The following is a 25,340-nucleotide window of genomic DNA, read 5'->3' as shown; positions in this document are numbered from 1 at the left end:
TGTTGTTTCTCACGTCCCCTCTTCTCTAGGAGGCCCCGAAAGCAATAAGAAGAGTAAGAGCAGCATCAACAGAAGTCAAAGCCAGCGACCTGCAGGGGAGAAAGATCGTGGTAAGCCCCCGAGGCCAACAGCCGCCTCATCCAAGGTGGCTGGGGATGAATCTGGAGCTAAAGCTGACACTTGGCTCAACAAAGACTCTCTCCCTGACCCCAAGACCCAGCCTGAACCTACAGGAGAAACTAATGTCACTAACACCCCAAACACCATCCCAGGACCCGTATCTGCCACGTCGCCATCTGGTGGCTCAGGTGATGCACTCCAACCAGAGGCTTGTAACGAGCAGGGCGTCACCCAGGCAAGCGTAGACTTGAACCCTGAAGCATCACCTCCACTTCCCAGCCGCGGGAATGATCAGACCCGGACTCACGAGGATGACGGGTCAGAGTCCGGCCCTGTATCCGACCCAAAGGAGGAGAAAGCAGAGAGCAGAGAGCTGACAGAAGGAGCAGACACAGGAAACCAAACCTCTGACAGCATTTACTGGTGATTTGCTTTTACTTTCTTGTTTTCTTAGATGTGTACAGTTATGACACAATAAAGTCACTGAGGGAGGAAAGGTTACTGATTGAGGAGATGAGAGAGTGCCGTACATTTATGGGCCTGTCCTGTACCAGTTTGACGCAGATTTGTTTGGCATGCACAGTAGGCTATTGAAAGCTTTAATGAAACTAAACTTGAATCATTAATAACTATGAATCTATTAACTAATGATTGTAGGCAATGTGTTTTATTTCCAAATTGGAGAACTGCCGAAAGAGGTCCAGGGGTCCCCCAAAAACTCCAGTCTCATCAACTGGTTTGTGGTAGTTTATTGAAAATTTGGGAGTGTGCACCACTAAAGCGCAGTATTAACTGACACGATAAAGGTCTTAAGGTGGCTTCTGCTTTACTACCTGATTTAACTGATTGGCCTGCAGATTGTTCCAAGTCCACAGTGGAACAGATTTGTTTTACCAGCTTCTGTTCTGATAGAAGCCACTTTACACTGAAGCCATTTATGTGACCTAAGATTATAACTGTTTTGGAGAAATGCAAACTTCCGGCTTAAGTAAGTAAGAAATTTGCCAGGGATGATCTTATAGACTGAAATGTACCAATGTTGTAACCTCCACAGAGTGAAGGATGACTATACCATGCTGTATAAGGTTCAGTGATGGATCCTGAAGCTAGAATTAGTGACAAACCTCAGGAAAAAGGCCAGCAACTAAGAGTTTTCTTGATGCTATGGAAAAACAGGCTGTACAGAAAACCCAGTGAGAATTTTATTTTTCTTTGCAAGATGGTCAATATGGCATTTCAAATTTAGGCTTTTGTCCATCCAAATTCCAAAGTATTTGTAATTAGAATACCTATATCAAATATATAATCAAATATGTGTCACAGAGGCCATTTCCCCCCCTACAGAAACAGTACTTTTTACTTTTACGGAGTATATTTAGCTGCTACTGTACTTTCACTTAAGTAGGATTACTTACTTGTAATGAGGTATTTTTACATTGTTTTTTTGGCACCTTTACTTCAGTGAAGGAATATACCAGTGGCTGCTGGTGGAATTTTTTCTTGGTGGGGCTGTGCCACATCCAATCAATCTCAGCAAACATCCCGGTATGATTAATGCAAAAAAAGTGAAGGTATCAAAAAACACATTACTACTTTGCAGTTAAATAATTAACAATTATTTTATTCCAACAGGAAGAGTAAATAATGCTTTTAAAAAACACAACAGTATAAAATGTACTCAGTGGTGGAATGTAACTTAGCACTTAAATAATTTTTTTTAGGTATTTATACTTTACTTGAGTATATTTCCATGTTCTGCTACTTTCTCTACTTCTACTCAACTACATCTCAGAGGGAAATATTATTTTACTCCCACTACATTTATCTGACAACTTTAGTTACTTTACAGATTCAGATTATTAATACAAAATATAATCACATTTGTATTATTATTATTATTATTAGTAGTAGTAGTAGTAATGTTTTTTTGTGTGTGACTCAAAAAACATTACCCTCCCTGAGTCACACACAAAAAATCATTACTACTATTACTACTACTAATAATAATAATAATACTAATTATACAAATTGTCAATATTTGTGTTTTAAATATGGAATTCACCCAGTAATATGTGTAATTTTATTGTAATGTAATTATATTTTGTATTAATAATCTGAATTTTTTGATACCTTCACTTTTTTGTTGGCCTCTATTGGCCGGCCGCCACTGGAATATACAGTACATGTTGCATATTCCTAAAGTAAATGTTGGTCCTGGTTATATTCCAGCACTAAAAACATAGCTGAAGAGTGCAGTAACAGTGGGTGAACAGAGGAGCAGCAGCAGCAGCACAGTTCTGCCCACAGGCGTTCACAACAGGTTCATCCGTCCGTGTCTGTGCGTAACGCCAGAGGGCGCAAATCGGTTTGGACTGTTCCGCGTGGACTCACAGGGTGAAGTTTGGACAGTTCACAGTTCAGTGCTGACTTTGTGGACAGACAGGACTCGCCTCAGGCCATGGGGTGTGAGGTGAGACAATAACAGGATTCATTACTTCACTTTTTAAAAGGCAGCCGGTGGTGTTATTGATCCATTTTATTGATCAGATTGCTGCTGGAGAGCTGCGGATCTGATGTTTTCTTATTTTGCATTGATTCGTTCTGACACACAGGAGATCTGACATGAAGAAGCTTTTTTTTTTGTGTGTGCTGCTGGGCTTCATAATGTTGTAGTGGATTTATCAAACAAAGTCAGAAGAAGTTTATTGGAGAGTTTTGAGGGTAAATGTTTATCTGTGCGTAAAACTCCTCCTCTCCAGCAGAGCAGATTGCGTTTCCTCGCTGCTTTCCCATGATGACATGCCATTAAGGTCTCCCTATACTGCCTCCAGTATCATATTTACACCGTGTATGTGTATGTGTGTGTGTGTGTGTGTGTGTGCAGCATGCATGGGCGTGCATGTGTGAGCGTGCAGCCTCAGTCCATTAGTTCAGCCTATAGGGACCGTGGGAAACATGGCTGTATATGGTGTAAGTGCAAGTTCAGTATGGGCACATCAAAGATCTCTCTGTGTCTGTTCTGCCCTAAATTACAACTCCTGTCTGTCCATTACCACTTCCTGTTCTTTCTTACTCTGGTCAAAGTGCAGCTCTTCACTTCTTTGCCTGTCTTTGTCTGGCTGCTTCATGGAAAAAAAACAATTTGACTTTGTTGTTGGTGATACTGGTTAAGATTTGGCTCTGAAATGAAATGCTGTCATGTTGTCATAATTATGGGTTTTGTTCTTTTTGCCTGAGCATTTCAACGTCTTTATTGGGCACTAATTGAAAAAGGGAGGAAGAGGGATGCCCAACATTAGATGATTAATGGATCAACAGAAACTTCATCAGCAGCAGATTAATCATTTCAGTCAGTTTTCAAGCAAAAAGTGGCAACCTTTCGCTGGTTTCAGCATCTCAAATATGAGGAATTTATGCTTTTCGCATATGTCATATTTGACATTAAACTAGATATCATTTGGTGGTCGACTGTTGGTCAGATAATACGAGCAATTTAAATATTTCACCTTTGTGACGGGCATTGTTCACTCTTTTGTGACATTTTATAGATAAAACAATGAATTGATTAATCAGGAAAAAATTCTGCAGATTAATTGATAATGATGCTACTCATTAATTCAGTGGTGGACTACAAAAAATGAAAGGGGCACCAACTGCATGTGGTGGCAGCCTTTTCTATAGCATGTAGGGCAGCCTATATGGCACTGCATCATGTTTTTTTTTCCATTTAAGGGCACCCATTAATGCACTGCATCTCCTTTTCCCCACTGGAAGGGCACCCAGTGGAGCTTTATCGTGTTTATCAACCATAGGGGGCATCCAAGAGGGCACCCCAGTGGACACTTTATCACATTTTCTCCACTCGAAGGGCACCCTAGAGGGCACTTTATCTCGTTTTATCTACCATAGAGGCATCCAAGAGTGCACTTTTGCTAAGTTTCTTTTGAACATGGGGGTATGAGGGCTTTACAAATTGTACAACATACGACAACCTCTGTTCTTCCATCCTCGATGCGGTTGCTGCTCGTACAGAGTAGACAGACGTAGCAGCAGTAGAATTACAATAAAAACAGTTTCAATATTTAGTGAATAAAAGTCAAGCATAATATCAAGTTCATAGTATAATACTCGAGGATAATATAGTGACATATTATGTGTAATAATAAATTCAAGTAGGTCAAATCATAAAAGTGTTTCCAACAGTCGCTTTTATTAGTTTACTGTGCTGTTTATAGTGAGTTGACTCGGGCCTGCAGCCGCTTGGCCTTGATTGCCGAGCTGTTTTTTGTTTGCTGGAAAAATGACTTAGATATGAAATAAAGATCGCCTTACTGCAGTAATCAAACAACTGCAAGGACTTTTGCATAAGATTACGTAGATTTGTATTCTGAAATCTGACTTGCAAGATAAATCATTTCTTATGATTTCAGAGCATAAACACAAGGCATGTCTTTAAGTCTATATGAACCACCACTGATATGCTTGGCATGGACATCAGCTCCGCTGTAGTGCTCGGTGGCCTCCATCCTATCTAAAGTCTGGGGTGCTGTTTGTTTTCATACATGATTGGTATGTTTTTTCTATTTGCAGCTCCGTCACATTCTTCTCTGGATAAATGCTGCTGTTATCAGTGCAAATGATGGAGGCAAATGCTTTACATTTGTACAACCATTCTTCTTTAGTGTGAGCGCAGGAGCAGCTTAGGAAGAGAATGTAGAGTTCCTCTGCCATGGGACCTATTAACATTCTCCGAGCCCGCTGCCACGACGGGACCCTTTGATCTGGCCTCTCTGTGGTCATGTGTTAACACGGCTTTGCTCCGGGTCCTGTGAGACCCATCATGCAATTGGGAGCTGCGCTGAATGATTGATCTTAAAACTTGTCCGGGAGTGTAATTGCCCCTTTAAGCCCGCGCTCGCTCCGTATATCACAAAGTACCCACAGTATGGCTCCCAAGACTGCAGCGCAGCGGGGCTCTGACACATGATCCGGATGCATCATGAGTGTAAAAGTGTGAGTTATGGCGCCCGAGAGAGATCTGAGAGGGCCGGCTCTGTATTCGGCAACCTTTAGATGCTCGGTGGGGTTTGTTATCTGTCCGTTTTCCATGAAGCTGCTGGCCTGCAACAACATTTCACTCACTGGAGCAGCAGAAATGGGTCATGGGAATACAGGCATGTTTTTTGCCTGTGGTAACATGTGCTGCACCTGTTACAAGACCAGATCAAACACACATGTACGCACCATTTGACAGAGGCTTACAGCCTTTTTTTTCTGTTATGACATTTCCCGTCTTTCATCTCTTTTTTTTTTTTATTTCTTCAGCCACATGGAGCCAGCACGGAACCAGGCGGAATATATGCAGGTAAGTCAGCTCTGTTCAAGGTGTGTGTGTCCTCGTCCTGTCCTTTTCTGTCTGCGTCTATGTCCTTGAATGTGTGGTAAGATTGTACGGATGTGTGTGGGCGTGTGTGTGTGTGGGCCTGTGGGACTCATGTTGTGGGGACATGAATCTGTTTACAAAGTCACATTGTGGGGACTCGCCTTCCTTTTGGGGACAAAATGCACATCCTCATAACGTAATTCATTACATTTTAGGGTGTAGACTTGGTGTAAGGTTAGGATAAGGTTAAGGTTAGGGTTAGGATTAGGCAAGTAGTGGTTAATGGAAACATGACTGTGTGTGTGTGGGTGTAATTGCATATTTTCCCACAGAAATCCTTTCATTTCATCACTCTGTCTTCAGTGACACACATGCACACACATGTAACGCTTGAGATGCCAGCAGATATGAGTTGTAGTTTTCAGCCTACACAGGCGTTCCAGTTTGAGTTTCCTCCTCTCCCCCATATTATTGAATTAGATTTTTTTTAATGTGAGCTCTCAGATGTAATTGTGGCTGATTATTAGCCCTTTAGTCTTCAACAGCTTCGCTCATTTCAGCAGGCTCACTCTGCATTTAGCCTAATTCAGTCTGCCATTTAGCTAATTGAATTTGGAGTGAGGCAGTGCTAATGTCAGCACCGTGCAGCTATAGGGAGCAGGTCTGTGCTGCAGTCTGGCCAGTAGGTGGTGCCACACGCTGGAGGAGATGTGAACTCCTTATAGATCAGAGAGCATGTGAAGCTGTTTCATGACCTTGGAGGTGGATGATAGGGATTCATGCATCCCTATAACACAAACACACATTAATACAGATATTGGGCTTTAAACTGAGAGCAAAAGCGGGATGTTACAGTCAAGAAAGTGAAGCTCAAGAAAGGAAGGAGGAAAGAAGAAGAGAGAGGGGAAGGGAAGTGAACTGTTGAGCTCTTGGGATCAGTTTTTTTTATTGATTATCTATCACAGGCGGGCGGTAAAAGCCTTCTCCTGTGACCCTGACCTGTATTCCTTTTGTAAAACAAATATATCCGACTTCCTCCGACCACAACACATCGACTACAGTTAAATCCCTCCACACTGCCTCCCTTGTTAGGATTTTAATGTTGGAGGCAGAACAATAGCGTGTAAATGTTACACTTCTTTAACATCTTCATTTTCATCTTGCCTCAAACAATACTTCAAGGTCCCATAACTGATGCCCGATTGGGCAAGATGAGAGGGTCGCACTCCGATGAGAGAGCCATACTGTAAAGGACAGAGGGTGTTGTATAGCCTCCTTCACATCTCTGTTGAGAGTTGCACATACACAGTACCAATCGGACACTGGCGAGAAAATTGCGGCAGGTAAAGACAAAGTTTATAAGCTGGAGTGCAAGCGAGCATTTCAATTATCCGGTAAACAGGAGTTTAGTTAGGTGGCGTTAAAGGATGTGGGCAAATCACCAGATTCATTTACTTAAATAAAGATTAAACATGACGATTAACTTTGTTTTTGTTATAAATAAAACTATTTGTATAAGGGCAAGTAAAAATTGACCTCGGGTAAGTAGATTTCTGACCATGACCCAGATTCTGACAAATCTCATTTTGTCATCAATTTACTTACTAGATGAAGGCCTGAGAGCTCTGTCGGAAATAGTACCTCTGCTCTTTAATGTTTCATTTTATAAAAGTGTATACATTTTTTATGATGTCAGTGACGTGGTCTTTATTTCAGGTGAGGTGACCCACCCGACTTAAAGTATATGCAACCAAGAGACGCCCCTGTACTTAATACCATTAGCGCTACTCTCACGCTCACACAAAATAAATGCTGCTTTTGGTTCTGAAGTTTTTCAATTTTAAATGAGCTTGACATGTGACAGCTTTTAACATGAACTTTCTTAATATTTCATTTGTGTAATATTGGATGAACACGCGTCGAGCACATCATTCAGATTTTAAAAAGCAAGAAGTGAGGTAGGATCGTTGTTTTCTGCTTTAAACTCCAACTTTATGTCAAATCCTTATACATGTTTTGACACCCAAATTTGTTTCCTGTTCGCCTGTCTTGCTCTCAAACACCACAACAGCCCCTCCCGCCACCACCACCACCACTCACCGCTCCACCCTCTCCCTGAAAGCTGCCAGCAATCCCTCCATCTCCTTCCATTCCCCTGAAACATTTATGACAGCTGATGTTTAAATCAGGAGTCGGCCTCAGAGTTCCCTGTTATAATGGGAGAGCCCAGGCCAGTGACTCTCGCCCGGTTTGTCACACGCGCACGCTCACACACATGTACTTATTTACTCGCACGCGCACACAGTATCACACACACACACACACACATAAAACGAAAACAGACAAACCGATCTGATCCGTACAAAGAAAATAAGCAATCAGTAAGAAAAGCCCCGAAGCGTTCAGGACAAGTTAGGCTTTATCATAAATTATCCATCATCATTCATTTTTCATGTGGACGCACGGCTGGTCAAGCAATATCTACTGTTTTTGATTTGTTTTTGTGACTTTTAGTGAAAGATGTAAAAAGCAGTTTTAAAATGGCTGAGGTTGGTGATAAAACAGGCCTGATGATGATGATGCTGTGTTATTAAGTAACTAATCAAAATTGTTCAGTCTAAGTGTGAGCTTGTTTTTGAACAGTGTGCATGATGTCTACAGTATGTGTGTGTGTCTGTGGCTCTATGACTGCAGCCCAGCCCTGCTTTGTCTCGCGTCCTATTTAGTGGTTTGGTGCTACTTTGAGGGGGGAAGTGGAGCGGCTCGGATCATATGTGGTATATTAACATACGTCTGGCACTATAGAGTCACACTGGTGCTCAGCTGTGTGTCTGTGCGTTACCCCATGTTTGATTATGCGAATGGTTTGAATTCTCAAAATCTGTCTGTGTGCCGCCTGATTAAATTACGGCAGTGCCCTGTGGGTGGGTGCATGTGTGACTATTACAGTAGATGAATTAATGTGGCGCCTCAGTAAATGAGAGGGGGTGTAAACTGTCAGGGCTGGCCCTCGGTAACACACCCCTGGAAAGGCTCCAGTTACTGTTCCTTTACCGTGCAGACAGACTAACAAAGACTCATACAGACACAGACATATACAGTACACACACACTATGTTTACATCACGGATGAATCAGTTTATATAGGTCACCAAAGAGAAAAGGGCCAATGCAATTCAGTGCAATACCCTGCAGTAAATACCAGTTTGGTGAAAGTGTGACATGGTAGAGTTTTTCCATTGCTACACATATTTTTCAGTGTTTGCAGCTGACCAGCAATTCAAGCAAAACAATGACAATTTCAGCAGGTAATGTTTACCGTGTTTGTCATCTGATCTGGTCGTGTCAGCAACTCATGGTGGCCTCCAGGAAATGTCAGGGGGATCATTGAAGTCGGTACGGCATCATCCTCTGGGGACCGTGAATGTCTTTAACAAATTTTGCAGCCCGATCGCACGAAAAGGCGTATGAATGACACAATTATGGCAAAAGCGTGCCATAAGAATGCGATGTAGTCTGAACTGACTGCAATGTAAACGCATCCACGTAAAAATGCTACGCTCAGAGCTAGTGATGTAGAATAAAAAGTGAGAAAGACCGCTTATGGTGGGTGGGCGGGCGGGTAGGTTTATGCATCCAACAAACACAGGACTTTCAACCAGGAGACAGGTTTTCGAGACCGGTGTTTTGTTTTGTTACTTTAGTGACGTTTGTGACTCGCTATCTGCACTTATGTAAAGTTGTTTCTGTACGTAATAAATTTAGTTTATGTACTTATTTTAGGCCCAACCATGACGTTTTTCCTAAACACAACTAAGTGGTTTTGTTGCCCCTGCTGGTACTGCACCTTCATAAATGCGTGTAATACTTTTATTTCTCTACATATATTGTGTTATATATTGTAGCATTATGTACATAATTTACATGTTACATACGGCTTTATTTCTATTTTCTTACACTTCTTTATGTTAGGCAAAACGTGACATTGACATGTTATCCTCTGGTGGACAGGCAGGTCTGTTACACACTTTGGCGTGATACTGGGTTGAATTTTGTGGCAATCGATCTAAATGTTGAGATAATTTAACTGGATAATTGTAAACTTTGGCCTTCTGATGGCGACCAACGTGACCGACCGACCGACCGACCGACTGACCGACTGACCGACCGGCATCGCCATCCCTCAAGCCACGCCACTAATGTGGCTTAAATTGCTGACAATCTGCAAGCACACTTTGCTAATTGGTTTTCAACTTTAAATGGCTTGTTGTCTTAACTACCTTTTGCAATTATGTTTTACAGCACAGTGGTCGCTGCCTGAACTGCTGGTACTTCAGTCATAAAACACTAAAAGAATATATGATGGTGGTAAAAAATCCTACGACCACATGCAAAATACAGAAAAAACTGCCTTAGCAAAGAGGCCCAGTGGTTACATGCGCACCATCAGCAACACTGAACGAAAGAAACCTTATTGGATATTTACTTCACAAACTGCAGCCTCAAAAATAGCCATTTTTGAATCAACACCTCTGAAAGTCTCAGAAAAAAAGCTCTGATATTTGCTGCAGGGCTATATTATTCTCAAGTGTTTCTGTTATTTTGTCCACCCGCTTCAAGGTCAGCGTGCCCATGCCACAAACCGGTACACGAAGCAGGGAATAATGGCACATTGATCTCTCTAAAAAAAGTATTACGCACTGCTTTATTCACGCTCGAGATGTGTCTAGTTGCTACAGCAACGCATTTGTGTAAGGCTAAGTCATTTTAATGCGATTAAAGCAGGACAGCTGATTTTTAATTGCGCTATTTCACACCTAAATTCATATTTTTTCGGCAACGTCTGTGAGGACAAAGTCGCGGCGTTCTCCGGCAGGCCTCCTCCTCTCGATGTGCATCATTATCGCAGGCTGATGTTTCAAACGGCCTTTGAAACACACATCTGGTGGTTCGATACGGATTAACCGCTCGGTGAATGGGGTCCGCTCTGTGAGAACACACTGATGACAATCAGACACACACAGATCATTAGCCGTACCCCGCTAACCCCCAACGGAGCCCGGCCTTTGTTTCTAGAGACGCACGTGTGCAAACACGTAGACACACGTAAAGATATGTGTGCACATGTAATCTTGATCTGCCCTCGGTGTGTCTCTTTTCATCTCTCACACACACATACACACTCTCTCGCTGTCTTTCTCTTTCTATCACAGTGTGTCTTTCTGCACACACACACACACACACACACACACACACTCCTTTCATTAGTGGGACGCTTGCAGGCACATGCAGGGATTCTCCATTGTGCTCCCTATCAGCCTGCGGGATGGGGCTCACTAATTAATATTTAACTGAAGACCGCCTCCAAGCAGGGGAGGAGATGTAGAGATAGAGGTGTGGAAGGAGAGGAAGGCGGAGGGATGGCCACGGAGGAGAAGGGAAGGACGGAGGAAAGACAGGGATCAGAGAGCGGAGGAGGCTGGAAGGAGGAGGTTAGGCTAGTGATGAGAGGTCGGGATAAGGTGGAGGGAGAGATGAGGGGGGGAGGAGGGTGATAAGAAGGGTTGGAGAAAGGTTGGATTCGATAGAGCCGAGAGGGAGTTGAGGGAATGCAGAAAAGAGAAAGGATAGGTTCAATGAGCAGAAGAGTACCTGTACATATGTTTTCTGACAGACACATTTGTGAATGCAGAGAATGAAAGGAAGATAGATAAAAGGATTTAAAGGGAAGCAATAGTGGAAACAAAGTGAGGATGAAGCAAGGGAAGAAAGAGAACAAGACAGGCGATTCAGGGTAATGAAGTGAACAAGACAGTAAAGTAAGAAGGAGACTCTCTTTAGTCTTCCCAAAGGCACAAAAGGGGGCGAAGTTACCACCATTTTTCTTCAAACCTGTGTCTGTGGAGCGTTCAGTCTTATTAGATCCAAAACATCTTAAATGTTATGGAGCACTGTAGGCTGGGGCTTGATGATATGTCGATGCATTGTCACATTTATCTCCATAATGAATATATGTAAGGGATAACGTACAGTGAGCCGGTCATTGTTGTGAAATAAACCCCGACAGGGCGATGCGGCACCCCGGCACTAACCCATGAAGGGGTTTATTTCACAACAACGACCGGCTAAAGTACATTATACCGCTTATTACACGGCTACTTAGTTAATAAATCAATAATTTGACACAAAAAAGGTCCACCAGAGTCCGACATCAGAACTGCGCCCATAGAAACGGTCTGTTATTCATAGTAACAGTCTGTTATACATAGCAACGGTCTGCTATAAAGAAATAACAGACAGTAGAACTCTGTGGTTGACCAATCAGAATTGAGTATTCAACAAAGCCGTTTAATAAGTAACAATAACTTTTTTTTTATTATATTGGTGATTTTTACTTCTTATATTGAGTCACATCTGTTTTGTTTGTCTTGATGAACTAGTGTGTAGTATGGTCAGAGGTGTAGAGACTCGAGTCACAAATTTGATGACTTTAGACTCGACATGACAGGACCAAAAAAGACTTGCAACTCAACTTGGACTTTAACACCAAAGACTCGTGACTTCACTTGGACTTGCGCTTTTTGACTTGGAAATCCCTTCCCCCCAAGCCCAAAGATTAAAAAATATGTTATTTAAAAAGTGTGTGCAAAAAAACGATAAACTGCCCGGTATCGGAGGTAACTCCGACAGCATCAGAAATACTGGGATTATTTACTTTTTGAGAGACCCTTTATTGATTTGTTTGGGAAGAGGATTTACTCGTAGGGAAAAAACGGAACTGTCTAAACTGAATTTCTATCTTTTCTTGTTTATTTATTCCCACAAAGTCGTGTTTTTTTTGTTGAACTCTGGACTCTTTGTTTTTGGTGAATATTATTGGGACTTGCATTTGATTATCTTCCACTTAATTCCGTGCAGAAAACCAAGAAGAACTAACGCTATGTTAGGCCACTGAGCGTCAGCTGGCGCTATAGGGCTGCACGAATTTTGAAAAAAATATCTAATTGTGATTATTTTGACTGATATTGTGACTGCGATATGATTTGCGATATTAGAGAGAATGATCATTTATAATTTCATTATCCTCATTTTCACTGAAAAACATATTAAAGTGATTATGGTGTGATTTTTTTCGGGGATCTGTACCTGACACACATTTCACCTTTAACAAATATTGCGATTTCCTCCTCATCCTGTGATTTGAAAATTGCTGTAGGCCATATTGCGATTTTGACAAAATTTCGATTAATTGTGCAGACCTAGTTGGCGCCAGTTACTCTGATGTTAAAATGGCATTACATTTGTTGAAGAGTGCATTATGACTTGTTTAGGACTCAAAACCCAAAGTTTAGGACTTAGGACTTGAGAGCAAAGACTTGACCCTTACTTGTGACTTGCAAAACAATGACTGTGGAATGAGTGTGGTACACAATGTGACTGTGGACTGGTTGGTCACACTCCTGGATAAGTGTCCTTGTATTGTATTCTCAGTTAAATTATGTCGGATTGAATTCAATTGTGAATCGACCATATGTAGGTCTGTAAGAGATTCATAATATTGATATTTCAATACATGCAGTCACTTGTCAGCTCAATTCAAGACATAGTTATTCTAAGTTGCTGATGAAAAGGAAGTAAAAAGAGCGAGTTATACTGACAGCACCAGAATATCTGCCCTTGAGTATTATATCATAGTGCAGCAGAGCACAATACATTTTCCTCTGTATCAAGTATTTCCAGAGAACACGGTATGACTCAGTCGCGGTGAATCTGCTGCTTTGATTTAACGTCACGGCTCCCAAAAGGCAGCCATTTGATATCTGTTGACTTAACTTAAACACAAGCTACAACATTTACAATCCAGTTAGCTTCAAAACATTTTAGAGGATGTGCTCATTTATAGCGGGGATTCTTTTCACAAATCAAAACACTTGTTAGGATTAGGAAGGTGTGATATAAAAAGAACGGGTCTGATAAAAGTGTAATTTTGTGGAGTGGCTTTTAGCTAATGGACCTTACAGTGCAATACATTTTCATTATGGCCTGTCTGAGTGGGAATTACAAGCCTAACACTGCCAATTTTAATGATAAACTCAAAGCGGACCATATATGCTTTAAACTCCATCACATTGTCACATGTTTTTTTTTTGAGTTGCGTGTGTGTGGCGCAGCAGTATCCAGATGTGACACGCTGTATGTTGTGATTGTTTTGCCATGGTATTACAGAGGATTGAGAGGAAGGAAAGCACAGGGCCCCCTCTTATGAGGATTATATTGTGTCCCTGCTGTGTAATCTGTCTAATCCAGCGCTGGATGGTTTGAGATTACATTAAGAGGAGTCGCTGCAGTTAATGAATCCACCCTGTGTCTTCTTGTAGCTCCTTATCTAGCGGCCCTTTCTCTCTCTCTCTCTCTTTGCCTGTGACCCACTAGCATGCATTCAAGAGGCAGATTAGCAGAGTGATTACTGCCGTCTTCTGATGCTGCATGTGTGTGTGTATGTTTTGGGCGGCACAGAGATGTCCTCCAAGTAAGAAGTTTTTGTCACCTGTGTTGCATATGTCTTCTCTGGCTATGTCCCTCTCTTGCGTTATGCTTCCCTGCAGTGGTGCAGACCCGACTAAATGCAGTGTCAGAATTTTGGATGCTGTCAAGTGCTCTCGCAGTGTTGCCATGGTGAAGCGTCCTCAATGATGTCACTCACTCACTCACTCACTCACTCAGGCCTCTAGAGACAGAGCTCCACCCCTCCCTCCCTGACATCCTCCCTGCCAGTGTGTGTGTGTGTGTGTATGTGTGTGTGTGTGTGTGTGCGTATGCATTTGTGTGTGTGTGTGTGTGTGTGTCAAATGGGCCGGTGAATATCACACCGTGTTATCCTTGAAACACCTGCCTGTGTGTTTCAGCCTATAATGAGCTGTCTAGCTGCAGTCTGCATGGCTTTTTAGAGACACATCATTATATTCTGCTGTGTACACACACACACACAAACACACACACACACACACACACACAGAAGGATAACTATCAACATTATTTCACAACAGGAACCAAAAGCGATGTAGCTCCTGCCATCTCTAGTAATATATTATAGGGGTGTGTGTGTGTGTATGTGTGTGTGTGTGGACTTGTAGGTGGAATAAAAGGTGTGAATTTGCATTCAAACGTTTGTGTGTGTGTGTATGGTAGGGTGGGTGGGGGGGGTGCACCCCTGCTGGGTTCCTTTCATGGCAAAAGAAAGGTTAGATTCCTTTGGGAGGCTGCACTCCTCCTCCTCCTCCTCCTTTCTCTCCTCTTACCCGCATCTTCCTCATTCATCAGCTCATCTTTTGATTATCTTTTCTTTTTCCCTCCTCCCATCTCACTTTCTCCTTGTTTTACTGAGTCCATCGCCTCCCCCCCACCCCGTGTCAGCATTGTCTCAGCGCTGAAGCGGGGGTCGTCGGGTTGGGGTGGGGTTGGTGGGGTTTTCTGCCTGCAATTTCGACAGCACTCCTCTCTGCTTGTGCCTGCTACCATACACCCCCCCTCTTCAGCTTCCCTCCCTCCCTCCATCCCTCCCTCCATCCATCCATCCCTCCCACCCTCTCTCTCTCTCTCTCTGGTCCGCCCTCCCCCCACCCACACTCCTTTCATCAGCAAGCAATGAGGTAATCCCTAGCAGCCGCGTGAAGTGCAGCAAGTGCAGTGAGAGGGAGAGAGAGCAGGAGCGACAGAAGCCGGTTGCAGCGGAGGATGTTTAGGAGGCTGCAATATCTCTCGCTGCCATCGGTACCAGCTGTTTAGCGGGCTCGCTTGTATAGCTGATGTGGTTTACCAGCAGCTGCCTGCAAGCTGTAAGCTGTGGTGTTAGCTGTTTTCTGCTCGGTAGCCCTGGTTTTGTAGTGGTGGCACTATGTTGAGGGGCTGTTAGCCAGGCAGAGAGGCAGGCGAGGAGGAGGCTGGCAGGGGCGGGACAGGCTTAGCCCAGGGGCTGGGGGTTTAGATCGGACACCCTGGGTGTGGGTGGATAAAGAAGAGGACAGAAGAAGAAGAGGTGAAGAAGAGGGAAAAGGTTTGAGGAAGAGAAAGGTGTGCACCCATCATGACGGAGAGGTGTAGTCTGTGGAGTGCCCTGTCGGCTGCAGCATGCTGCTTCTACCGGGGGTCTTTCATGCAGGTGCAGGTGAGTGAGCATCTATATATGTGTGTGTGTGTTGTGATACTGTGTGCTTCCTGGTGTGTAACAGTGCTCGCAGTATGTCATCACCAGGCATATGTGTGTTCTGATTTCATATAGTTTACTTACATTTGGCACATTTGTCCATATGCACGTGTGTGTGTGTGTGTGTGTGTGTGTGTTTGTGCTTGTGTGCATTCACGGGAGGTGTGTTGGCTTCCTCTCCTCTCCTGTCCCGGCCGGCAGCCGGTAATGTCAGTCAGCCAGCCAGCCAGCCTGCTAGCTGGCAGACTGATGATATCATAGATGCCCGTACAGTACTTGGGTGTCAGATGGACTGTGTGAAATCACGGCGTGGAGAGAGAGAGATAGAGGGAGGAGAGGGGTTTGGGACTAAAGAGGGGAAAAGAGAGAGAGAAAGGGGGAATGTGTGTGAGAGAATGTGTGAAGGGTACAGTAGAGTATCAGTTTACTTCGGTCTAATTCTGGCTTCACGCCTGGAACCTAATATCTGACCTTATTCCTGGGACAAAATGACACCTACAGTATGTTTTGTATGTGTCTGTTTTGCTTGACATTTGATTTGCTCCTTCAGGGACCAACAAAAACAACTTTTTCTGTTTGTTTTCTGGCACATTTTGGTTCGTAAAGCACAGTTATGAGACTCTTTTCAGTGTGAGGGTTTCAAGGATTTCCCGAGACAAAAGAAGAGACTACTTAAAGAGAATTGGTTAATAGATGAGATAATAGTATGAGGAACCAAAAAGATGTTATTGCCTGGGGTTATATGAATCTGTGTTGGACTGAAGTGGTTGTAGTAGAACACGTACTCTCTTCTCCCTGCCACGTTGTTTGTAGCCGACTGTGTTGTTATAATTATGGCTTTACTTTAAACGGGGAAAGCAGCAGAGTTGTGTTTGTGTGTGCGGTTTAACTGCGTTTCAGGGCGGTAATCCTCATGTTGGGTGTTGGTGTGTCCCACCTTGCCCCTTGCATGGCAGCAGGACACTTAGTCAGTGTGACGACCAGCCGAGACAGTCAGCGCTGGATTACTTTGGTTGTTTTGTTGTTGTAAAAACAAATGTCTCTCCTAGAGAAAGACACGGAGAGAGAGGGATATTCTTGGCTCTCGTCTTTCTAGGTTTTGGAGGCATCTGCTCTTGTTTAGAGTGAAGTGTTTCAGAGTAATGAAGTTGTTTTAATTGAGTCTGTCGTGGGGGTTCCTGCGAAGTGGTGATTGTGGTTAGGGTATGTGTGAATTAATTAGCAGTCGCTGAAGGGTTAAGAGTTAAGTGGGAGCTTTTCTGTTGTAAAATATATAATTCCCAAAAACTTAGGTTTATTTAAAAACCAGTGCGATTTTGTCTATAGACCAATATTGATTCCCCCCGATCCATTCTAATTAAACACAGCCCATCAAGCACAATACTGAGTGTCATGTAACCCAAACAGTGTCTGACTGCCGCTCAGAGAAGTGATGCTTTAATCATTACTTGCTCTGCGCATTCAATGTCATGTTGATGCTTTTACTTTTCCCTCCAGGGGGTTATGATGTTTACACTTCTCTTAGACACCTGCAACTTGTGATTGGGTCTTCTTTTATCTGAAAACATAAAGATTACTCGCTGCCTGGCTGGTGTGTGAATTTGTGAACACTCAGGGGAACCAGTGATGTTGATCTAGATCTATCTTTTTATCAGTGTTTTACTCCCCCCAAAAAGCAGCAAAAAAGCCGCTAATGACTGCAGATTGGCTTGTTCGTGCAGGCTGTTGCTTCATGAGTGTTCCTTAGTGGTCAGTAACCACAGCAGCAAAAACTGCTCCCACTACAGAATATTCTAACCATTCTATTTTCATAATAAACACAGATGTGATGAAAACTAAGGCTGTCAGTCGATTAAAATATTTAATCGTGATTAACTGCATTATGGTCCATAGTTAATTGTAATAAATAACAAATTGGTCACACATTTTTTATCTGTTCAAAATGTACCTTAAAGGGAGATTTGTCAAGTATTTAATGCTGTTATCAACATGGGAGTGGGCAAATATGCTTGCTTTATGCAAATGTTTGTATATATTTATTATTGAAAATCAATTAATAACACAAAACAATGACAAATATTGTCCAGAAACCCTCACAGGTACTGCATTAGCATAAAAAATATGCTCAGATCATAACATGGCAAACTCAAGCTCAACAGGCAACTACAGCTATGACTTGCCCATCGCATGCAGATGTGATTATCATAAAGTGGGCATGTCTGTAAAGGGGAGATTCGTGGGTACCCAGAGAACCCATTTTCATTCACATATCTTGAGGTCAGAGGTCAAAGGGACCCCTTTGAAAATGGCTATGCCAGTTTTTGCTCACCAAAATTTAGCATACATTTGGAGCTAGTATAACATGGTTGGTACCGATGGATTCCTTAGGTTTTCTAGGTTCATATGATACTAGTATCTTCACTCTAGCTTTAAAACTGAGCCCAATACAACCTAAAAATCGCAAGCTGCGTTAATGCGTTAAAGAAATTGGTGGCGTTCAAACGAATTTGCATGAACGCGTTATTATTGTGTCAATTTTGACAGCACTACATAAAACAAATAGCACTTTGAATCCATCTACGAATTGATTAAGGTACGTGCAAAGATGATGTTGATACAGCGACAATGGACGACTCATCAGCTGTATCAGTGGAGAGAGATTACACTTGATCCCCTGGTCTAGACTGCACTATGCTAACTATGGACACACACACACACACACACACACACACACACACATATACACGGACGTGCAGCTTAACCATTGTGTCTGCATTATACCCAGTGCTTCCAGTGCATCAGTGTAACTGGGGCAATGTAACTGTCCGCTGGACTCCTGCAGCGTTAAAACCCCCAATGAGCCCCCAGAAAAACACACACACACACACACACACACACGCACACACACACATACGCACACACACAAATACATTAACAGATGCATGGACTCACAAATACACAGAGCTGCCCCCTCTACTTAAATTGTTTTTGAAGTTAATCCTTTCGTTACTGCGAGCCACTTTCCCCCTCTCCTTCCTTCCTCTCTCTCTGCCACTCGGCACCGTAGCCTCGTTCCCTGCTGACCCGGCCAGCATGTGGCAGCCGTCATGCCAGCCGGCAGCCGGTCCCTATGTCCTTTAGCGTTCCTGCAGCCCGACTGTATCTGGAACGCTGCTGTCGACCTCCAACCTCGCAACATGGCACCTCTCTGCCATCCAGTCCAGTGCACTGTTAACCAAGTTTCTGATTGTGCACAGAGATTCTCAGCGATCCAGCACCTCATGGTGTTTGCAGTTCTGATGTCAGACTATGGCGGAGCGTTTTTGTGTCAAATGATTGATTTCTTAAGTAAGTAGCCGTGTAATAATCTGGATAATGTACAGCTAGCGGGTCATTGTTGTGACCGGCTCGCTGTACATTATTCTTTACATAATATGACAATGCAGGAGTAGAATATAAGGCTCATTGCTTTTGTTTACACAAATTTTTACTTAATTTGAATTATTAAAGAGTAGATTAGATTAGATTTTCACTTTGATTCTATGCCCCTGTGCACCCAAAAGTTCTTGGTTGCGTCCAAAATTCCATACTAACATGCTATTTAGTACGCTAAAACAGTTGTTAGTATGTCTGAAACCAATAGTTACGTGAATTGCATACTATTTCCGATGAAATATTGCAGTATGCAAACACTAAACACTACGGCGGCATAAATATCCCACAATGCAATGTGTTGTGACAACATCGTTAATAACAGACATTGACTGACAGCTCTGTAACATCAATAACGCTTCAATTTAACTGTTAAGTATGAACGTTGAACGATAGTACACATATTGTACTGCATAGTATGCGATTTCGGACGAAGCTCTTGTGTTTCCTGCTGCAAGAACATCCTGATCACGTTTAGTTTACAGTAAATGAAGGACTCAAAGAGACAAAGGAAAAGGAAATGCATTGTTGGCGTGCAGATTGTACTGCTAAAATCTGATTTTTATCTGCATGGGTTTATTTTTTATTAAATATAGAAAATAAACACTGATAAATTCACAGATTTCTTTGTAAAATATTCAGCAGTAGTGATATAAACAAGTTAGATCATCACAGAGCTCCATTCATAACACGCAGCGGGAGGATTATTCTCAAGGAACCCTGCGACAAATAGATCATACATATTAAACTGGCGAACTTTATTGCATTGACGTCCTTGCTGGATGTCTCGTCTATTCTTTACTCCCGAGAGAAGGTCACAGTTTAATAACAGAAATTGAACCGGCGCCGTTGGCTGTATGTCATTTCTTTAAAACCTCCTCTACATACAGTTCACAATCTGTCCTTTGATTTTATTAGTTTTACAGTAACAAAAAAAAAAATCCTCATTTCATACACCCTCGCCTCCTGAGTTTTATCTACTCTCAGTGATGCGTTTTAGACTTTCTGCCAAAAGATGACATAGTATTAAAGTGAATGGTTGGTTTTGATCCAGTCAGGTTAACCAGCAATCAACTTGTCGGTCCGATCCCCGGGGGGCCCCTTTGGTTTTTATATTAGCTTTACCCATCATCCCATTCTCAGTCTAGTCAGTGCTAAGCTAGCTGTAGAAGATATGGCCCTGCTAATGCCTTTATGTGTGTGTGTATCTGTCTGTCCAAGCCAGAAAGGCAGCCCAAGCCAATTGGTATGTTTTAGTATTGAAATATTCACCATGTAATCCCCTCTTCTCCACTCCTCCTATCTCTCTCTCTCTCTCCCTCTCGCCCTCCTCCCCGAAGCTTTTCACCACAAATCCTCTTTTGGTGTGCCTGCCTGTCACACCCTCGGGCTCATAGTGTGAAGGGCAGCTGTGTGTGTGTGTTTGTGTGTGTGTGTGTGTGTGTGTGTGTGCTTGTGCTTGAATTGCCTTGTTCCATGTTGCCAGAGTCCATATCCTCATTAGAGCACTGTGATGTTTTTGGCAGTAATGAGGAAAAAGCCTGCCTGTGTGTGCGTTTTTGTGTGTGTGTGTGTGTGTGTGTGTGTGTGGTGCTTCTGTGAATGTGTTCTTCATTCACATTTCTTCGTTCTTCTTTGGTTTGTTTGTCAGGATCAGTTAAAGACGGCGTAATCAGTCAACAATTCCTCAGATTAACTACAAGTTTGTTTGACACTTGCAACCTCTCTGATTTGGTGAGAGTTCATTAGAGTGAGAAGAAGAAAGGAACACTAAAAGAAGTCCTCATACCTGAACGACAAAATGCATTTTGAGCATTTTCCGATCTGGTGCCCCTATCAGTAGGACAACATTGCTTGTGTCCTCAAAAAACAATTTATATGAGCGTTTTCTAATCTGCCACCTCTGTGGTTAAGGTTTGGTTGCTTGTGAGGGAAAGATTTAGGTCATGGTCTAAAGAAATCATCATTCCTGCAACTGTTTGTAGGAGACGGGATGCAAACCAAAGTTACCAAAGCAGTGTTGTAGTCAAGACCACCTAAACCAAGACCAAGTCATGACCAAGACCAGAGTGTATCGAGACCGAGACAAGACCAAGGCTTTGAGGGGTTGAGACCAAGTCAAGACCAGACCAGTGAGAGTCCCACACTGCATGGCACACAATAAAACAAGGAACTTGCAAACTATAAACAGTCCTCAAATAGATCTGAAAGATCCACATTCCCATAAAATCACCCACAGAAAACAAATGAAGATTCCTCTTCATTCATCTCTTTTATTGCCATATATACTGTAAATATATGTATGTATAAGTGTACCAGGAGAAATGCCTTAATAGAATAATCAAAAGGCATTGCAGAGGTGAATTTTAAATGTGGGAATTTTTTCTTTGTTTTCTATGAGCAATCACAGTAATGATGATAACAAATAAATCAGCCAATGCACAGACAGTTTAGTGATCTCCCACAAAATCGAGAGTCCTCTTTGTCTGACCGAGACAAGACCGAGTTAAAATGCGGTCGATTCTCAAACCTTCAAAGAGTGGTCTTGAGACTGGTCTCGAGCCCAAGACTGATTTTGAGTACTACAACACTGCACAAAAGTCAAAATCAAATCCTTTTTACACCCAAACATCCACTTCGACGACACCTTGCAGCGCTACAAAAACATCCTGCTACTCCTGCCCTTGCTTCTGAGAGAAAACTGATCGCAAGATGTTTCTTGTCAGGAAAACGTGAACATAGGTTAGAGAGTTGGATTTGGTGGAGAAGGCTCTGATCTTTGAGAGAAATCTCAAAGAATTTGAGCAGAGACGAGGTGATGTAGCATCTAACATCACTTAAAACCTGCAGAAACGAACCTACCTTTTCAGCAGTTGCCATGTAAAAGCCAAACAGAAGGCTTATATCGTCTTCGCTTGAAGGCTCTTTCTGTGAAGCAGCTATATAGGAAGTGTTGAGTTAGCTTTAACAGCATACTAAAGAGTCCACCACCATCTCATTCTTCATTGTGTTCAGGTTCTCTTTTAATCTTCATCTTGGCCAGACAGGTCAGAGAAAACACTTGAGAGTGAAGTGGCCTTCCAGCCGCAGGTCACTACAAGGCGGCTTACTCTAAAAGGTAAAAGAAGTATTCCTAGAAAAAGATAGAATGTGGATTAACAGATGTGTTGACATATGGTTCACTGAGCCTCTCATCAAATAACGTTAACTTGTTTGCAAGGTTGATGGTACGCATTAAAAGCTCAGCTCTAAATAAGACCAGACCTGAGAGCAAGTCAGGTGGTGGCATTACTGAAAAGGTTCTAAATACTGTCATTTAAATAAATGTGGCCAGGCTGTCGTGTCTTCGGGCGCTGTATGGTTCAGCGAACTCGAGCGCATTAATGTGCTCGCTGTTCAAACAAGTGAAAATGCAAAAATGGTCTCTGCATATCATGACTCTTAGCTGCAGGCCAGGATCACAGAGCTTTCCAGCTCAGTGCTTCATGTAATCATCTGCTCTTTCTCTTGACATGATAGAGGAAATCTTTAAACTAGAATAGCACAAGAGCAGAAACGTATGGCGAACGCTGCTGTTCATTTAATGACAATCTAGGCACTTAAAACAGAGGCTGGTGGAGGTGGAGGAGAGAGATTATTCTAAAGAATACCTGCCTGCAGGTTAAAGATAAAAAAAATGACCCTCAGCATTGTAATTATCTTCTTCTCTCAACATTTAAGATGTAGGGATGAAAGTAATTACTTTGGTGAATATTTACATTTTGCTTTTTTCATCTTTTAGTGTCTTTGCCTCTATAGAAACTCAAAAATGTTCAACACTGCTCTGCGATCCAGCAATTATTTAAAGGATGGGTCAAATATTTTTTTTTTTTTAGGTTTTTATGTCATTCTGTAGCTTCTCAGTGGTGTTCTTTATGTATTCAAATCCAAACATTCAAATTTTGGTCAAAGTATGTGTGTTTTAGCGTACAATTTGTTTCCCACATGACCTGACGAAGGTTTCTGCATGATGACGCTGCTACATGTACAGTATATATACATCATATATACATATTATCTCCAGTGTATTAACGTCACATATAGTAACATAGATGACGGTCGCAAGTTCCCAGATTGGAGAAGCAGATGGACAAATTAACCGATCAATGCAGCGGTTAGATCAGCAACTCCCGTGTTCTGCGAGGTAAATTGACCGTTTTTGTGAATGGCGTCTGGTCTGATGGCTCTGAACTCAGTGATATAACGGCTTCAGTTCCCCATCAGAAAGGGCTGTCCGATGGCAAGGTATCGCTCTCTTCAAAGCCACCAGACTCCATTCACAAAAACAGTAATTTTACCTCGCAGAATGCGGGAGCATACATACAACCCTACTTTTAAAAAATCTGAACTAAACTTTATTTATTTCCAAACTTAGCACAGGTAACTTTGTCTCAGCTAGTGCCCGCGTTCACATTATTCATAACCTTATTGATTAGCTTCGATTAGCTTACTTTGGTAACCTACGTCACTGCTTTTTGTAACAGCTGAGTGGGCGTTTCCATTTGAAAAATGCATGATGCTCGATGCTGATGGAAGGCTGATTGTTCCTGGACTTGAAGGGAGGTGTGAATGCTGCAAAGTGTAGACAGACGCTCCTTTTTAGATGGAGAGAAATGCTCTATAGATGATCACAAATTGCAAGAGAGCTCTTGGTAACTGCGAACATGAAGGCATAATTTCACATTGAGCGTAGGTTGATAGCATCGCCCATTAGCACAGTTTATGTATTGCATCCACTTAGCTCACCATTGATCGAGAATAAGAATAATATTCCCCTCTCCTCTTTTTTTTTCTTATCAGGCTCTCTCGCTTCTCTTACTTCTACATCCATTCACAAATTCTAATGTGGAGTTTAAAGATGAATGAAGTCAAGTGTCTGTTAGTTTTGCAAGCAAACCTTCAGAGCTGACACAGAGGGCTGAACAGTGTGTGTGTGTGTGAGAATCAATCCTCTGAAGTCTCTCCACTAGTCTCTCGCTGAAGAAATCACACATGCCTGTGGATCCACACGCAGACACGCCGCGCTCACATATGCTGGGAACGACGCAGCTGAGAGGGAGTGTGGCATAGTGAAGGGATTTAGAGCAGGAGGTTGGTGATTGTTTGCCCTCCTCATCTTTGACCTTACCTGACCTCTGAGGAAGCGGAGGCTGTTGGATCAAAGGCGGACGCAGCTTTAAAGCGCTCAGTTCCTCCCAAATGAAACCAAATAGCCGTTCCAGCACGGGGAGTTGTGCTCTCATGCTTTTAACGGCCCATTGTTTGATACAAAAAAAAAGTAGGGCCTTCTGGTTTGAAATGGATGCAATCTGGAAGTATAGCACCTGCTCAGAAAGCGAAATGGTCCTGATGTTAGCGTAGTGTTAATATAGTAAATGTTAAAGAATATCTACTTTCAGCTTATCATCTTACAGATTAACGTATCTTCATACAACAGTTCGTATGATATCTTACGAAATGTTATTCCTAATTTTTCATGCGTTTTCCTACGAATGTCCAGCAACATGTGACGCATTGTTAATTTCCATTCATTACATGTATTCAGGCTTTTCAAAATAAACTTCCGTCTTCACAGGAAATTACTTGGTTAGGTTTAATCAACAAAACTACTTAATTAGGTTTAAGATAAGATTGTGGTTTGGGTTGAAATAACTCCGGAAGTGGTGTAACGTAAGTGCAGAAGTTACGTGACAAAAACTAGTTAGTTAGGTTTAGGAAAAGATCCACTTGGTTAGGTTTAGGCAACAAAACTACTTAGTTAGGTTTAAGAAAATATTGTGGTTTGGGTTAAAACAACTCCGGAAGTGGTGTAACTTAAGTAGCCTATGGAAGTTATGTGACTAAAACTACTTAGGTTTAGGAAAAGATTGTGGTTTGGGTTAAAATAACACCGGAAGTGACGTGACAAAAACTACCTAGGTTTAGGCAACAAAACTACTTAGTTCGAAGTGGCGTAACTTAATTATGGAAGTTCCGTGACAAATAATTCAACGTTGACTTCTGGTTTCACACGGGTTATGAACACTGGTCTCCAAGGGTGATAGAACCACCCATCCAACCCGACCTCCTCCCTACGCAGCGTTTGTCGCTCTTTATACTGGTTCACCATTACCTGGATTACATGCAAATTGATTTTCGTGGGATATATTATGCGAATTACAGT

At 42.4% G+C, this 25,340-nt stretch overlaps 1 protein-coding gene across 4 annotated transcripts in view; it reads left to right on the top strand.

The window, feature by feature from the left end:
• Nucleotides 1–25,340, top strand: part of sh2d3ca (SH2 domain containing 3Ca) — a 63,012-nt gene that overhangs the window by 2,265 nt on the left and 35,407 nt on the right. For 2 of the 4 annotated variants that reach the window (XM_037753068.1, XM_037753069.1), the window contains exons 3-4: nucleotides 30–543; nucleotides 5,446–5,485. In XM_037753068.1, coding sequence (XP_037608996.1) covers nucleotides 30–543; nucleotides 5,446–5,485 — 554 coding nt within the window. Of the gene's footprint in view, nucleotides 1–29; nucleotides 544–2,372; nucleotides 2,591–5,445; nucleotides 5,486–15,105; nucleotides 15,668–25,340 lie in introns of those variants that run through there. The other 2 variants (XM_037753072.1, XM_037753070.1) reach the window with 2 other exon arrangements.

The sequence above is a fragment of the Sebastes umbrosus genome, chromosome 19, assembly GCF_015220745.1.
Source record: "Sebastes umbrosus isolate fSebUmb1 chromosome 19, fSebUmb1.pri, whole genome shotgun sequence".
Taxonomy (NCBI): Eukaryota; Metazoa; Chordata; class Actinopteri; order Perciformes; family Sebastidae; genus Sebastes; species Sebastes umbrosus.
The sequence above is the reverse complement of the archived record's forward strand: the minus strand, read 5'-3'. Positions and strand labels throughout refer to the sequence as shown.